This window comes from Lampetra fluviatilis, chromosome 34 (assembly GCF_964198595.1).
Source record: "Lampetra fluviatilis chromosome 34, kcLamFluv1.1, whole genome shotgun sequence".
NCBI lineage: Eukaryota > Metazoa > Chordata > Hyperoartia > Petromyzontiformes > Petromyzontidae > Lampetra > Lampetra fluviatilis.
In genome coordinates this window covers 4,332,657-4,349,552 of record NC_136308.1, presented here as the reverse complement: position 1 = coordinate 4,349,552, position 16,896 = coordinate 4,332,657, and the positions used below count along the sequence as shown (strand labels likewise).

General features: G+C 49.7%; 1 protein-coding gene across 1 annotated transcript in view; it reads left to right on the top strand.

Annotated features, from left to right (window-relative positions):
• EOGT (EGF domain specific O-linked N-acetylglucosamine transferase) overlaps nucleotides 1-16,896 on the top strand; it is a 30,456-nt gene continuing 13,560 nt past the window's right edge. The window contains exons 1-6 of the mRNA XM_078872324.1: nucleotides 1-128; nucleotides 6,031-6,226; nucleotides 8,062-8,165; nucleotides 9,201-9,309; nucleotides 12,640-12,734; nucleotides 15,459-15,563. Coding sequence (XP_078728450.1) covers nucleotides 6,044-6,226; nucleotides 8,062-8,165; nucleotides 9,201-9,309; nucleotides 12,640-12,734; nucleotides 15,459-15,563 — 596 coding nt within the window. The 5' untranslated portion in view covers nucleotides 1-128; nucleotides 6,031-6,043. The remainder of the gene's footprint in view (nucleotides 129-6,030; nucleotides 6,227-8,061; nucleotides 8,166-9,200; nucleotides 9,310-12,639; nucleotides 12,735-15,458; nucleotides 15,564-16,896) is intronic.

Genomic DNA, 16,896 nt, shown 5'->3' with positions numbered 1-16,896 from the left:
ACAGTGGCGGCGCTCACTCTCTCGTGATGTGACTTGCTCCAACTGGCAAGCGTGCAGCAGAGGGACCTGGCTGGCTGCCCCGGTATTATTGCCAGCACCAGCAGCAAAGAGCAAGCAAGCAAGCACTTGTGAGTACGATTCCACGTTGTTATATTGCCTGACGAACGCCCTCCCGTATCCTATTATTCACACATTTACTTCATTTACCCAGCCAGTAGGCTCGGCGGGAGAGCGAGTGCCTCCCCAAAAGGGAGCTTGCGAGTTCGAAATCCTAGTTTCACTCGATAGCCCATCCATCATCCTCTCGTGAACGATAAAATAGGTAAATACCATGGTGCGACTCGCCCCTGCCATAGGAATGAGGAATTCCTGCCACTGGCGCGGGGTTGTAAATCGGAGGCGATCACCGCCACGGTGATCATTCGAGCAGTTAACACGGAACGTTGGGCCGACATTGGTCCAACGGTGCCAACCACATGCCACAAACTATTGGCCCAACGCTTGCTGGGAAATCAATGTGAGCATTACATCTGAGCGTGGTGCTGGCAAGCCAGCCCCCTCGTGTGCCACAGTGCCGCTCGCCTACAGTAACTTGCCCCAACAGACTGTTCAGGCTATGCGGGGGATCTATGTCTTTTTGTGTGCGTATATATATGTGCGTGTAATTATAATTGTGTGTAATTGTGCGTGGAATTGTCGTTGGCACATTAGGGGTCACAGGCGGTGCATCGGACAGTCATCTCAGTCAGTCAACCCATGGCACCTGGGTCTGTCCCATGACCTCCTGCCAGCGGGCGTTCGACACTTCACGTGGCCTTAACGTGCACGTAGCCTGGCACAAGCGTCGTGGTGACGTCACCACCACTTAGTGGTGAATGGCGGTTGTTGTTGTGTAATTGTGTGTGAGGACAAATGGGTTGTTTTGGGGAGAATTAAGCCGTGAAATTCCACGGGTGTTTCCTAGCCTTGTTCTGCATAATATGTTGAAACTTCTTTCGCACCGTACATAGCCAACCGCGCTAATCGGAGGTGCGGGAGAGAGTGACAACAGACGATACGCAAAAAAGGCAGCCCTAAGTAAATGAGTTTTCGATGTAGATTTAAAAGAGCCAAAGTTCTGGTGGAAATTCTAATGCCAGAAGGAAGTGTTCCAGGCGGTTGCAGAGGGCACAGCTTAAGAGCACGCGATGTCCTGACGGTCTTAGTTTGGCGGGTGGCTAGGCCATTGAGGGGATGTAGCCAGAGTTCGCGACGTGGTCTATGCTTTACATAAGTTCCATAATTACATGGTTCACAAATGCGTAGGTTTGTAGGAATGCGCTTTATATAACGTGACTTTTGTGTACAGTACACACTTTAATGTGCGTATATGTTACGCGCCATTTAAAACTTGTGTTATATAACATTTACATACGGAAAATGCGTTACCGATACAGTCGAATAGATATGCTGTATACTCTGGAACTGCATGAATACGCATGTACGTGGCGGTAATGTGTAAGTCTTTATCTCCTAGAGATGTATACAGCGCCTCATTCCAACATCAACATGTGGGAACGTACAGTGGTTGCTGCTGGTGCTGTGAATGACACTGGAGCAGCCAGCGAGCCAGATTCCCACACGCTTGCCAGCTGGAGCAAGTCTTGCGTGCGTGGTTTGTTTTGTGTGTGTGTGTTTAGTTTCTTGTCCTTAGCCCGGCACCTCCGATTAGCACGTTTGGCTACGTACGGTGTGAAAGAATTTCAACATAATACAGGTTTTTTTGGGTTAGATCGCGTAAAAATCTAAATGTGTCGTTAAACCAGCCACCACCCGACACAACCAATTAGTAAGGTTTGTCGTGTAAACAGAACGTGCCAATTAATTACTAGCACAGCACACCGGTGTGTTGGAGAGAGCAAAGCCACAACATTTACAATCTGAGTACGACGTTACGACGTTTTGCCAGTAATTACAACCAGCTTCATCAGGCGACAGCCGCAAACCGGGTAACGAAGCAGAGTGGATCTCGTCCATTTCTCCTTTAAAGGAGTGAAAAAAAAATCGCAATCATAAATCTCGATTGAAAATGCATTTCTTTAGAACACCTTTTTGTGTTTGTTGTTCTCCCCCCGCACCTCCGATTATAGCACGGTCGGCTACGTATGGTGTGAAAGAAGTTCAACAAACATACATACTTCTTTTGTACGGATTAATAACAGCAGGTTAAAGATGTAATTTTAGATTTGTTATCCATTCTAGATTTGAAGCTTTCGTGACTGCAAGGAACCATACTCTTTGGTTTTTTCCGTAAAGTCACGTAGGTTAAAAGCAGGAAAACAAATAAATCAAATCACGACGTTTCGGAGGCAACACGGAGGCTTGTGTTGCCTCCGAAACGTCCTGATTTAATTTATTTGTTTCCCTGTTTTCCGCGAGCAGAGTGGATCTCGTCCATTCCTCCTTTAAAGGAGTGAGGACAGCCGTGGGTGTTTACAATGTGGTCGATTTGTGGCCACACTCGCAGGCATCCATACAAAAAAACAGCCCATGCTTTTATACTTAACCAGGAGCGGGCTTTTGCTCGTGTTCTATAGGCTTTTGTGTCACTCGATACAGAAGGGGAATTATTATGAGTACATGTATAGCCCGTTTGTCAATCTACTGCTGGATGAGGACCTCACCAAGCCTTGGTCAGTGCGAGTCGGTGGCGGTGGGGAGCGAAGATGGTGGGAGCATTGAAGTACAGAACAATGATGGATTTTGCTCCACTGCCCACCACTACGTAGCACAACCCCCAGCCAGTTTTAATCAATCCGAGCACTCACTATCCAGTCTCCACCCTGCTTAGCCTCTGAGGTGTGACAACATTGGGCACATCACGGGTGATTGGCTGTGTTTATACACACGGTTTTGATTTAAGATACATTGACATGCCGTTATAATTATGTCCGAGTCTTTCTCCTTGGCATTCGTTGCCGATTCAATGGGCCAGGACCAGTAAATGCGTGTGACAAACACGAGGGTCCATTACAGGATGTAATGTTATGTAAACAGTAATGCTAAAGCCAGGGTTCTTCAGCTTTTGCCCGTGGGCCACATCGGAGGAAAGATAAACAGGTCATACAGATGAGAGGCCTGCAGACAAGAGGTGACGAGAGGTGATCACGTGCACTGAATGGATCAGAAATGACGATGTCACAACGCTACGTTGCACTGTGCAAATATAGCAGGTCACGGCCTACACGCCCTAGGCTTTTGGCGGTGTCAATGGGGTTGTGTAGTGTGGACTTGAGGGTCATTGGGACAGCATTTGAGTGCTTTGTTGTTTTGTTTCGTATTGTCTATAAACGCCGACCGTTGGTAGATAAGACAGTTGTATCACTTTCACGGGAAGGCCAATGACATGGCGAGGTTTTCTTTATTAGAACACCGACAGTTCAGGGGTCACTCGCAACAGCCCCGCCCAGTGGAGATGTCACGAGCCGCCATTGGCCGGTGGTCTGGACCAGGGGTCGGCAACCAGCGCCTCTGGAGCCGCATGCAGCACTTTTAAGGACTGGCTTTGTGACACGTGATACTGGTAGGAACCTCCTGGTTACACCAGTATCATACTGATGATAATACTATATTCTATCAAAAATTATTTTTTCAAATATAAACATTAATTTTTATATGTTATGTTTCGGCTTAGGTCTAATTGTCCACGCTCAACTGACGTTGGCTGTAAACCACCACGGTCCCTTACGTTAAGGCAAGCTTTGGGGCCACTTCCTGGAGTCGTGGAGTTCTGCCATTACGAGTAGGGTACATTTCATTAAAGCGTGTTTTAAAATTTTATTTTTAAATATTACTTCTTTTGCTATCCAACAGTGGATTAAACTTCAAGTTTCGCGTTTATTTTGTTTATCCAGGTGAGAACTCAAAGAGACCAGGATAACCTCATTGGTAATTGGCAAAATTTTATTGATCATGGATGATGATTGAGTCAATCGAACCCGAGTCTGTATTTATTATTTAGTTTGGCATTACCCACTTTCGGCCGTAAGAATTTGTAATCTACATGTGTTGTGTAAAGTGTTTGAGGGAAGCTGCAGTGAAATAATGGTTCGCACACTGGACTTGCAATCCAGAGGTCAGAAGTTCAATTCGATCTCCCGGCGTGGCAGTTGCAACCATTGGTGCCAGATTCTGAAATCCACAAGCGCCGCCTCTGTCCACACCGAGCGGTATAAATGGGTTAGGGGCCGTCCATAAATGACGTCACGCACCTAGGGGGGGGGTCAGACATTTGTGACGATGTGTGATGGGGTCGGGGGGGTTTGAGAAATGTGACGTCACATTAAATACGCACTACAATGACAATAGTTGAAAGCGATTTGAAGCATGTTTTATTTTCAAAATGGAAATATGGTTTTTGGGGGGGGGGGGGGGCAGAGCTTTGTGACGTCATATTTGAGGGGGTGGTCTGACTTTTTGTGACGCCGTGTGACGAGGGGGGTGGGGGTCAAAAATCGTCAAAAATCGCGTGACGTCATTTATGGACGGCTCCTTACGCCACAGTTAGTCCATCGGTAGAGGTCACGTGTGGTTTGATACTCCCACTTCCAAGATGTCTGATCAGCGTGGAAGATTAGGCCAAAATACCCTGTATGTTGAACTTCTTTCGCACCGGACGTAGCAAACCATGCTCATCGGAGGTGCAGGGTGAGGACTAAACTAAAGACAAAAGGCATTTTGAAAGAATTGAGTTTTCAATCTACCCTCTAGAGATGGTCTCGAGACCTCCGTCGAGTGGAGGCCCTTCTGTCGGCAGTGGCGTGAGCGAGCAACTGCAGGGGCTGCACCTTTACCTTCACCTAAAAAAAGTGTGTGAGAAATAAATTCAAACAATTAGCTGGAGGTTGCGTATGTACGTGCGTGTGTACGTGCGTGTGTACGTGCGTGTGTGTACGCGTGTGTACGTGCGTGTGTACGTGCGTGTGTGCACGCGTGTGTACGTGCGTGTGTACGTGCGTGTGTACGTGCGTGTGTGCACGCGTGTGTACGTGCGTGTGTACGTGCGTGTGTACGTGCGTGTGTGCACGCGTGTGTACGTGCGTGTGTACGTGCGTGTGTGCACGCGTGTATGTGCGTGTGTACGTGCGTGTGTGCACGCGTGTGTACGTGCGTGTGTACGTGCGTGTGTGCACGCGTGTGTACGTGCGTGTGTATGTGCGTGTGTACGTGCATGGCATTGGCTGCCTCGAAGGGGATCGGTAATGTGTGAGAATAGATGGCTTTCTTTCCCACCGTCGGAGACAACGCCGCCCACGCACAGTCGAGTTCTAAAGTTGCAGATCGCACCACCGCGCCCTGGGGATCGCCCCCGGGGGTCCTCGCCGTGAACCCGCCCCCCCCCGCCACGGTCACAACGCTGCACGCTGCTCGTTCACGGGGCTTTATCTCGGGGCTTTTCCTCGACACGCCCGCGGTTTCTGGGGAGGTTTTTTTTTACTTTCCTGTCGTTTTGTTTTCAAAACCCATCGAGGCAGGATCGTCCCGGCCGCGGCCCGGTCTGCGCTCGCTGCTGTCGGCGAGACGCGACCTTGGCGTCGTGGCGCCAGAGTCGTTTCTGACCGCGGGGACTGTGTGCGGCGTTGTCCACGTATGTACTTGTGTGTGTGTGTTTGTATTAATAGTGTACCATGTACGTGTGTGTGTGTTTGTATAAATAGTGTACGTATTTACATCGTGGGAAGCGGTGGCGCACTGCGCTGTGAACCCGGCAACCTAAGTTCGATTCCCGGCCACGGTTCACTAACGAAAGCTGAAACGGTAGCCGTGAGCAGCGACGGGCAGTCGGCAGCACAGATGGCTGGGGCTGGGTGAGGCGGGGGGAGGGGATGGAATCTCACGCACAGTTTCAGGAGGCGATGTTGACAACTGCTGGTGACAATCGAGTGAAAGCGAATCGCAAGGACGTTGTCAGGGTACGAGGTGTCTCCTCCACGTGGCTCGTGTGTTGTAACAACAACAACAACACAAATTCCGCTCGGCGTGTCATCGCAGGTTCGAGTCGAGGATGGCGCCGTGGTCAGCGCTGTGCCTCTGGGTTGTCGTCTGTCCGTGCCTGGGGGGCGCTCAGATCTCACCGTCAACCAACTTCACCAACTTCAACCTCCACCCTGAGCACATACCCTACTACCTGCACGGCCGCCCGCAAGAGACAGAGTCATGCGTGGCGGACCCCCGGTGTCCGTACAAGGTGAGTGGCAGCGGCCCGTAATGGGATTGCCGAAGTCCGTGCAATTGCAAGGTATAGAGACTTGCTTGTGCACCCTCAGTGCACTCGGGAGTCCAACCGTAATCGTGGCACTCGCTTGCAATGGTGGCCTGGGTTACATCACAAGGTCAAATATGTCGACGTCAATTCTCCTTAAACTCCAGTGGTAGCAAAGCAAATTAACCGGTAACAGAAAGTGCTTCAAAGTGGTGATATTACCCTGGAAGAAATGCGAACATTGCGCAGTGATAAAATACAAAGTTATAGTTTCGGTCAGAACCACATATTATGTAAACAGTGCAACATGAATAAAGTGTGCCTGTCGTTACCCGAAGAAGCTCAACAGGTTTGAATTCAAATTCAAAAGGAGAGGAGGGAGAACTTCCAGGATAGAAGTAGAAGTGCTCACAGTGCCTTCGATGTTGGCGCATGGCTCTGGAGTCTGTGCACGGTCACCGCATCACGACGCTTTCAGACACGCTTCTGCGGCCATCTGGAACGCTCCTCCTCCCGATATTATGAATCCAGTGGAGCTTTGCACTTTTTTATCGTCTACATTGTTAGCTCATTTCTTTAGAAACTGCTTTTTGTGTTGGGTTTGTTGCTGTCTTTCCCCCACGCCTCCAATTAGCACGTACGGTGTGGTCGAAGTTTCAACAGACAGACACACACGTCTTAGGTACAAGGAAGCAAAATAAATAGGCTAAAGGGCAAATTCCTGTAGCTAACCTTGCAAGAGAACTATCGGCCAATGTGTTTCCCTGCTGATCGTTGAGTGATTGACCGAGCATCAAGAGTTGTTCTTGTTTTCAGGTGGGGACTGGTTGGGATGGGTCAGGCCAGGGTCAGACATCATTTGGAGCACTGGTGCCGTTGTGTATATTTGACCAGGGATTTAATGTAGGCCACCGAGTTTGAAGAAATTAACCCATCAAGTAGTTTCCTTCCAAAAGGAGTGCAAAATGGTGGTCCCTTCCTTTTTCACAGCCCTGAGCCCATGGGTTGAAATCCCACATTTCTATGGCAGCGGAAAAATCTACGCAGAGCACAACCACTTCCCGCAGAGCGATCGTCATTTTATTGACCCTGTAGGAATGAAGGACTGTGCGGATGTTGCAACTACATCTCCGCTGTCCAGAAACACGAGCATGAGCGTCACGCACACTGTGGTCAAAGACGCAAACTAACTGTACGGTGTGTCACACACCTATATTGTCGTTGCATATTCTGCGCTCACTGTCGTCATGTTTACACGGACATCGGTACGGTCAGTGGTAATTTTGTTTGTAATAATAATAATAGTGTGTGTGCAGGGGCCTTGATTTGAGAAATGCATATTTAAAGAAATAAAGTTCGATTGATTGACGTTACAGTGGCGGATCAAAGGCGGGGGGGGGGGGGGCGATGCAGGCAGTGACCCCTCTTTGAAATGTAAAGATACAATATATTGATGTATTATTAATGTAGGGCCCTATTTCAATATTCTCGGTACGATTGTGACTGCTCCCTGCCCCCGCCTTGGAAAGTTTCAAGATAGACCTCTGGTTGTTCCTCTATTCGACCGGCCCTGCCGTGACGATGGCATGGTGGATGTGGACTGTGTCTACGTCTGGTCGTCCTTGTTAAAGTGCTGCTCGGCTGAGCGGGCTCCGAGGCCAGCTGAAATAAAGTCTTGAGTGTCGAGTATACGAACGCTGGTTGTGCACACATTGGCTCCGTGCTGCATTATCATAAATTCACTGCACACAGCGGTGAGATGCGTGCTCGCGCGAGATGACGCGACGAGAAGGATTGGGAACGCTGCTGCTGTCGCACAGAGACATCTGTCGAGGGTGAACTCCTCTTGCTGGGGCTACGAGGAGGGGTGCGTGCCACGCCACAGCTTCCGCTTCCCGGTCTGCTCATCCTCCAACACCGCCTGGTCAGCGCACTTAACCGGCACGCTCACCAACGCACCAACACACTCACCGATTCGCCAGATCAGCGGCCACCTCGCAAATGTCACCAGTTCATTCGCCAACTCAGAAATGTCACGAGCACACTCACCGATTCACCAGTTCACTCGTCAACTCACAAATGCCACCAGCACACTCACCGATGCACCAACACACTCACCGCTTCACCAGAACATGAATGCACAAGCGCGCACTCACTTATGCATCACACTGTATCCGAAGCATTGGCTCTCTCATTGATGTATACAAAATTGTCACAGCCGCAATGTCACTGTCGCACTATTGGCACCCTCCCAGCTGTCATGGCACTCTGCTTTCTGGGTTGTCACCCTTCCTGCTGTGCCGTGTTGCCATGCTTCATGATGAATGTTGTGGAAGTGAAAGCCAGCCCTCATTTAGCAGCAGTCGCCCTGTTGCGGCCAGCCACACTCCTGTCTGTGCTCTGTCTCTGTATACTATTTATATGCTGTTGATTTATACCTACTGTGCTTTCGTTTGTCCCGTCTGTTGTTTGTAAACTCTCACTTGCGCCGTATTCGCTGTCTCTTCTGCACCGCCTCTTTCCATGCATTCCTACCGCAAATATGTCGGTGAGCTTTATGGGGTGAAAATCGTTTGGTTTTAGTCTTTGCTTACCTTTCCTGTACTTTGCATTTCTATGGTGTGTTTGTAATTCTTTGTTGTTGTATCTTTCTGATCCGCCCCGATTGGAGATCTGTAAAAAAAAAGCTTCATAGCTCATCGGATTTCTCCAGGATTAATACAAATTCGGATTTCGATTTGTCAATCCGCTGCTGGAATGAAGCCCTCCTCATTCTTTGTCGGCCATGAGGATTGCTTGGCCATACATCACCGCTGGGTTAAATTACCGGTTTGTATATCATGTACCACCGGTGTCAGCTGCGGCCAGGAAACGTTAGCCGTGGCCGGGAGCGAAACCCGCGTCACCGGCTTCATATATCGCAGTGCCGCTAATGGCGTCCGCCGTTTTTCTTTTACAGGGCCAACTCCGTGGAGGCGGCGGAGTACCTTTATTGGCGTCAGGCGGACTTCGGCTACGTGAAGGAGCGTGTGGGAGAGCTCAAGACCCTGTGCCGAGCCAGGCAACCGGTACGGACGCTACACAACCCGTCGCCCCACTCCCACATCCAGGGGGCTGTCGGTGAATTTTGTCAAACTGCACCGCTTTAAATCGGGGTTGGGTAAACATACGTGGTTCCAGAGAGATATATATGGGCCGCGACTTTGTTTAGTTTGGCTCCACACCTCCGATTTGGTACGGTTGGCTACGTACGGTGCGAAAGAAGTTCAACATACATACATACAAAGTGCACTTCCTGGTACATTTCTATATTGTTTTTGTGATTCTGTCATCACTTCGGGGTGTACAATATGAGGGTTGGGGGCTCTATGCCAGGAAGTGTTTATAGGTAGTTTTGAGCGTTCTGCCCTCAAATCACATGATGCCATAGCAATCTGCACAGAGCAGTCACGGGATCTCTTAAGCTGTAGGCTTCATATCCCTTGCAGCGATTGCATGATGTTGAATCCAGATTGCAATACGAATGGGTGGGACGTGCTGGAAAACGAGCTGCAATCGCTCTTCAGAGGTGTAAAGTAGCCTTGAGAACCCGGTGTACGTGTTTGAGTTCACTGGTTAGGTGTTCATGGTCGGAGATACATTGAGCTTTATGGTGTAGCGTTTTGATGCGGGAATTCTTCTGGGATGGATGGTGGTGGGAATCAGGTTTTAGGTAGGCGTCAGTATGGGTTACTGTCCTCTAGACAGAGTGGCTCATTGAGCCATCTGGTCTCCTTTTGATTAAAACATCCAAGAAGGGTAGCATGCCATCCTTTTCTACCTCCATGGTGAATTTTATTTCCGGGTGTATTAGCAACAATCAATTATAATCTGTTTTGAGCGTAAGAATCGATTTCATTTGACGGCTCGATGCGTCGGTATGTGCCTAAAGAGGGGCAAGAGGCTTTGGAACACGCCTCACGAGTGAACCTGGTCCATTGTAACATGGCAAAGAGATTATCTTGGTTTGAAAAAAAAACTACGTTCCAAACTTTTTTTTCTGAATGCAAGTGTTGCTGCTGCAGGGGTTGTCATTGTATTGTCAAAAGGGTCTCAAAGAATAAACAAATAAGTGGTTTGGTGGCTTTTACTACGGGAGCTCTTATCGGATTTCTAAGGCGGGGCCGCCTGTGATGTCTGCGCCTGCCCCAGGGAGGGTGTTAAGCGCTGGGAATGAACTTTAGAAAAGGTTTCCCACTCGCCGGAGAGCGTTCGACTGCAGCGTTCGGTCTCAGCACCGATCCCTCTACTGAGATCGGTTCTTACGCGATGCGTGCGCCATATCTTGCGCGTGCAAACCCGCGCATGTCCTGTTTGTGATTTGATCACATGACCCCCGCCCCCTGCAACCACTAGGGGTAATACAGAAAATAACCCTCTCAAAATGCCGTTGTGTTCCCGAATTATGTTGGTGGCAGCCAACGTGATTGTCAAAGTGACCCGCGCGAGATGTTCTCCGTCCGTACGGACGGACGCAGGCAGGGCAGGGCAATCGCGTCGAGGCCTTGATGACCCCACGTGGGGCGAGCGCTGTCACTCACGGCTGTGGGATGCCGCGTGCGCAGCAACGGGCAAGCGGCTAGTCACGGTGCAATGGTTTTGCACGAACCAACTCCAGTTGTATGCATGTGTGTGCACGTTGCACTTCTTCCGCGCCGTACGTAGCCAACCGTGCCCATCGGAGGCGAGGGGGGAGGATAATAAACTAAAGACAAGAGGCAATGCTGAATAAAAATGAGTTGTGTGCTTCCCTTGTGAAGTGTTGTCCAAGATACATTAATGTCTTTTGAGCCGCTTAGAACCAAGGGAATTTCGTATTTAACTACTAAAGGGCATAACTTCTTACAGACGGGATGACTTGATATGCACCAGACACTCATCTGACACTGGACATTAAATACGCACCAGACACAAACCACTCGCATGACACGCACCAGACAATGACTAGACAATGACCAGACACTCACCACTCACCAGACACTCACCACTCACCAGAACACTCACCACTCATGTGATGCTCACCATTCAAATGACCATCACCGCTCACTATTTACCTGACGATTACCAACGCACAAGTTGGCAGACACTCACCCGACAGTCACCACCTGATTTGACTGCTCACCTCTGACCGGACACCACTCACCAGACACTCACCAGACACTCCCTTGACCCTGACCAGACACTCATGGTGAGTGTGTTTTCGTCCACTATTTTAAACTACTTTCCTACATACATGCGGTGTGGTGCGTTACAATGGAGGTGAATCACACTGACTAAGGTGGGTGAGTCTTGGCAGGGTGTCTATAACAGGGTGTACCTGCAGCACATTCACAGCAAGGCCTGGGATCAAACGTGCGGGGTGGGCTGGGGCGGAAGAAGCTGTAAAGATCGACCTGAAATCGAAGCTCGCTGCTTGGAAAGTAACAGTGTTGGTGTACGGTGCTTTTTCTGCAATATTTTGCTGTCTTTTTTTGGATTTTCTGTTTGCACTCAGTCACATATTCACTTTAAGATGTTTTTTGTTCATGTTTTTGTTTGTTGCAGTTGCACCCGTTTCAAGAGCCGAATGGCTCACAGGGCTATACCTAATAAATGAACTTGAAATGAACTTGCTTGGATCTGTCGCACGGCCATCGTGCACGCCTGTTCACGGGTCGGTTTCCCTTTGGTCTCTCTCGGCACTTGGTGGTGTATGTTGCACCGTCCGTCTCGTCGCTTCTGTCTCTCGTCTCCACCGACTGCTTGCGGCGGCGCTGGTGGTCGTGGCGGTTTTAGTCGTCGTCGTGGTGGCGGTGGTGGTTGTGGTGGTGGTTGTGGTGGTGGTTGCTGCTTTCGTTGTGGCGGTGGTTGTTGGTCGTAGGGGAGCGGTCGTGTAGTAGCGGTTAGCGCTGCGCTACGAACCCGGCGACCCGAGCTCGATTCCCGCTCATGGCCAACATCGGTGACGATCATCTGAGCCGGTCCTGGCTCTTCCCCTAGGTCGACTCGGCCTCAAATAAGTACTCGGTGCGATGTGTAAACACTGGGGAGGCAAAGGCGGTCGCACGTGGTGCTGGCCACCCACCCCCTCGTGTGCCGTGCCATCCTTCATAGGTGCTCGCTAACAGCACTTGCCCCAACAGTCTATTAAGGCTATACGGGGGACCGTTGTCATTAGTGTGTGCGGAGTCTGTGTGTGCGGGCAGCGGTAGTGCAAAGGTTAGCGCAACAGTCAAAAGTGGCCGGGCGTGGTGCTGCCCACCCACCCCCTCGTGTGCTGTGACGGCCTTCACAAGCGCTGCTCGCTAAAAGCCCTTGCCCCAACGGTCTGATGAGCTTATACGGGGGGGGGATCTTTGTCTTTGGTTGTGGCTGTGCAGGGCGACTCGTCCCTCACGTGCGTGCAATACACGCGCTACTGCCGCGCCACCAACCTCTACGTCGACCTGCGCAAGCCCCGACGCGGCACCGACAGGTGAGGCCGCTCCGCCTGCTCAGGGGGGAGCTCCACTCCACGTTTCACCTGCCGCCGACACCAGACAAGCGACCCACCGGAGGGGAGAGGAGGGATCGAGCGTTGCTCCACGCATCCTGGGTCGTTCGCTCGGTGCATCTCCCCACAATCGAATCGACGTTCGTCCGAACTAGCCTCCTGGGTGTGAGGATCGCGATGTGGAGATGCCGCAGTTGAATTGACACGGCAAGACGGGCGGTGCATACGACGCAGGCCGTAAAGGATGAGATTAGTGCAGAAGAGACAGGCAGATGGGACAAGGCAGTCGCCCATCATCGGTGACGTGCTGCCGTGATGCTCACTTGTAGTACAGAGCCTCGCTTGCAGAGTTGCTGGCTCAAGTACTGATGGAGCCCCTGTGTGAGTCGCCCACCTGCGGGGGATGATGATGATGATATCCGTCGGGGGCAGTCGAGAATTGTGGTTTGCGACAGTCTATCTGTGCGGCGGATTTTGAGTGTGACTGCTGTCTGTCTAGAAGGGTGGGTTTACTCTTGCCAAGTAATTATTTGTAATCACGTTGATTACCATTGATTTGTACACTCAAAACCCATGCATCGAATCACGTTAGCGAAACTACGTGCTTTATTTTTGCATATCCTTTAGAAAATTAAATGCCCACGTTGCATTTATCGTGGTGGTGCAAACACAACTGTACACACAAGACGAAACAAACAAGAAACAATGCCAAATGATACGAAAAGGAATTGATCCTCAAGTCGAATCAAAGACCCCAAAACTTGACAATTCACAAATCCCTAGGGTGGGTGGGAAAGATTATTACATTCCTGATTTGTTTCTTTTACAGAAAACACAGTCAATGAAGGAATTCACAAAATATCGTAAACGTAAGATTCTCTGGTAAAGGTCTCGGCGAGGTTTAAATAATCGGCATTAATAATTAGCCATTTTACGGTGATTTTAATTTCATCACGCTACCGGTTTTACTCACCATGATTGTTGTCAGTCACCGGTTTGGTTGGTGCAATTTGTGTAACAGGACCCACCCAGTGCCGGACTAAGCTAGTGTGGGGCCTGTAGCATATGTTATAAAGCGGCCCTGAATAAAAACACGTACATATTCAAACACAAATGTTTTACTTGCATAGTAAAGTAATCGTATTTTTTCATTTGCTATACAGCCAGATAATACGACAAGTCACTAACCTTAAACACCCAGTCGTTCATGAAAGCTGAAGGCAGTATAGTACTATAGTAAAAGAGCAAGTGCAGAATCACTGAACCGGAATTGATCATTCTAGATTTGAAGCTTTCGTGACTGCAATGATTCATACTGTTAGGTTTTTTCGGTAAAGTCACGTAGGTAAAAAATAAAATTAAAAGTTAATAAAAGTAATAATGGAAATAAAATGAAAATAAAATAATTAACTTGTATTTAAGGGCTGGTCTTTTGGAATTTTCCTCACTTGATGCAGTAATTTTAGCTGTGACGGTCCCACCTGATGACGGAGACTTGTGTTGCCTCCGAAACGTCGTGATTTATTATTTTATTTTTATTTTATCTCCATTATTACTTTTATTAACTTTTAATTTTATTTTTTACCTACGTGACTTTACCGAAAAAACCTAACAGTACGGAATTGATAACTTGAAAGCATTTAGCGCAGGGCCCTTGAAAGTGCGGGGCCCGTAGCATATGTAGCTACTTTTGCTACTAGGATAATCCGGCACTGGACCCACCCACCCACCCACAAACTGAATTCACCATAACTGAGATGGCGCAATGTTCGTACAGTCGAGTTGTGTGCAGTTCGGTGACGACTGAAGGAGATACAATCAAGGAAATAAGTGGAACGCCCGTCATGTACTCATTTGTCAACGAAACCATTGAAAGAGTGTTTATGTTTTCGCTGAAGAAGAACATTCTTTTGCCAGATGCAGGAAAACGAGTCGCGGCTGGCCTGGTTTAATTCAGGTAAAACTGGATGGTCGCGCGACGACCTGAAGTGGAGATTTGCATGATGGCAGGTTTGAAATCGTCACGGCTGATGGAAACTATGCAAATTCTCATGATTATACGGGAGTTGAGTAATAGCACGTGTGACACCTTTTAGGTTTGAACGACACGATGGCCCATGATCCTCCATTTCTGTAATTGCGTGCCTACATTTCTGCACAAGGAACCCCTGATCACCTTACAAGAGCTGTCTCCCTGGTGCTGATGTTCTCACACCATGGCAGGTACTCATTTGAGGCCGAGTCGAACGAGAGGAAGCCCAGGACCAGTACTGATGTCACTCCCCGCTAACGGGAGTTGTTGCTGAGAATCGAACTCATGGGTCAGAGTTGATAGCGCAGTGCCATAACCAATGTGCCACTGCTCCCCCACTACCCACGTGCACAAAGATAAAGGTCCCTACATCGCGACATACAGGATGGTGGGACAAGCGCCGTTGGCGAGCACCTACGAAGGCCGATTCGGCACACGAGGGAGGGAGTGGTGTGGCCAGCTCCACGCACCGGCCGCCTTTACCTTCGCAATGCTGATGTTGACACGCCGCACCAGGTGTTCCTACGAGGCTGCGTTGGACCTGGCGGAGGCCCAGGACGGGTTCCGATTATCGCCGCCGGTGTTGGGCGCGAGCGGGAATCGAACCTCGGCATCGGCGGGTTTCGCAGCAAATCACTCGATCACTCGCGCTTTTCCTCCCCTCCTGTGGCCAGGTTTAGCGAAGACTTCTTCGAGGCCGGGGAGATTGGCGGCCGCTGCGACCTGGACGCGGCCGCGTTGGCGGCTGAGGGCGAACACAAGAGCCCCCTGCAGTCGTGGTGAGCACCGGTCGCGCCGCTCGCACCGCTCGCCGTCGCTCGCCATCAGACCCCAACCACCACCCCCCCCTCGTCCGTCTCCTTTGACAGTCCGGCCCCCGCCAGAATTGGAATCGGTGGGGGAGCGGAGGGGGGGGAATCTGGGTTCCGGAGGAGGAATTTTGGTCCAGCTGTGAGAGATCTTTTTTCCCCCACGTGTCCGGTGTGGGGGTGGGTCGGGCGAGTCACAACAGCAAGCGACAGGAGTGCAAAATAGAGATAATGGTAAGCAAGTCGCTAACTATAAATAAATCAAACGTTACTTAATTATGCAAGTCCGATTTAGCAAAGGCAACAATAACATCAACAACAAAACAGTCCCAGACCACACCAAGATAACACACAGTAGTAGCTCCTCAATATATGTAGAGTCTACGGTGCGAAAGAAGTTCAACATACTTGCATTCATCCATACTTGGACATACGCAAAGCCCATTCGTTAAGTCTGGAAGCCAAGCTCGTCACGCTTTTATTCAGAGCGTGTCAAAGAGATGCACCAGAGGTGACTGCGTTCGATCTGAGCGGACACTTCTTCACCTCGCGGCTACAACACGATACCAACAAAAACTAAAGGGACTCCTCGAGCTGTGAACATTTGACTTATGAACTTTCAGACATATACGAACAAACCTGTCCGTGTGTCCATTTGCCTGTTCGGACCGAGAGTCGTAAGTTCAATCGCCGCGTAATAGATGGCGGTCGTGGCATCTACATTTGCAGAACACAAAAAACCAGTGGCATCTACATCTACCGGATATTACGTAACTCTTAAATCCATTCCCCGTGTTTAGTGTACATGCCGTACAACATGTTTGGAATCGACAGCAGTAAAGTTGGACTCGCGAACAAAATCGACTTACGAACAGACCTCTGGAACCAATCTCGTTCGTAAGTAGAGGAGTCTCTGTATTGTAGAAACAAACAAGAATCTTTTTTTTTCCCCACAGGAAGGCCTCGCCGAGTCACAAGACTCGCTTTCGGGAGAGTCCTGCCTTGCGGATGTTTGTTTGTTCTACTCGCGAGTGTTTGGCTCGAGCAGGAGAGTTGAGAGAGGAAGCCAGAGACCCGGGGCGAAAACCCTGAAGCGTCTGCCCATACAGATTCAAGAACCCATCGCCAAAAAACCCCGGCTGCCAACGCATGCTCATGAATAATTCATCAATGGTTGCCATTCATTAATAACCCCCGAAAGCCACCTCCGCTGCAAGGCCGAAGCCCTCAGAGTGAAACGAAACTTTCCACACCTCGCCTCCCTCTTGCGCAACCTCCAAACCCCAAACCTCCACCCAAATAC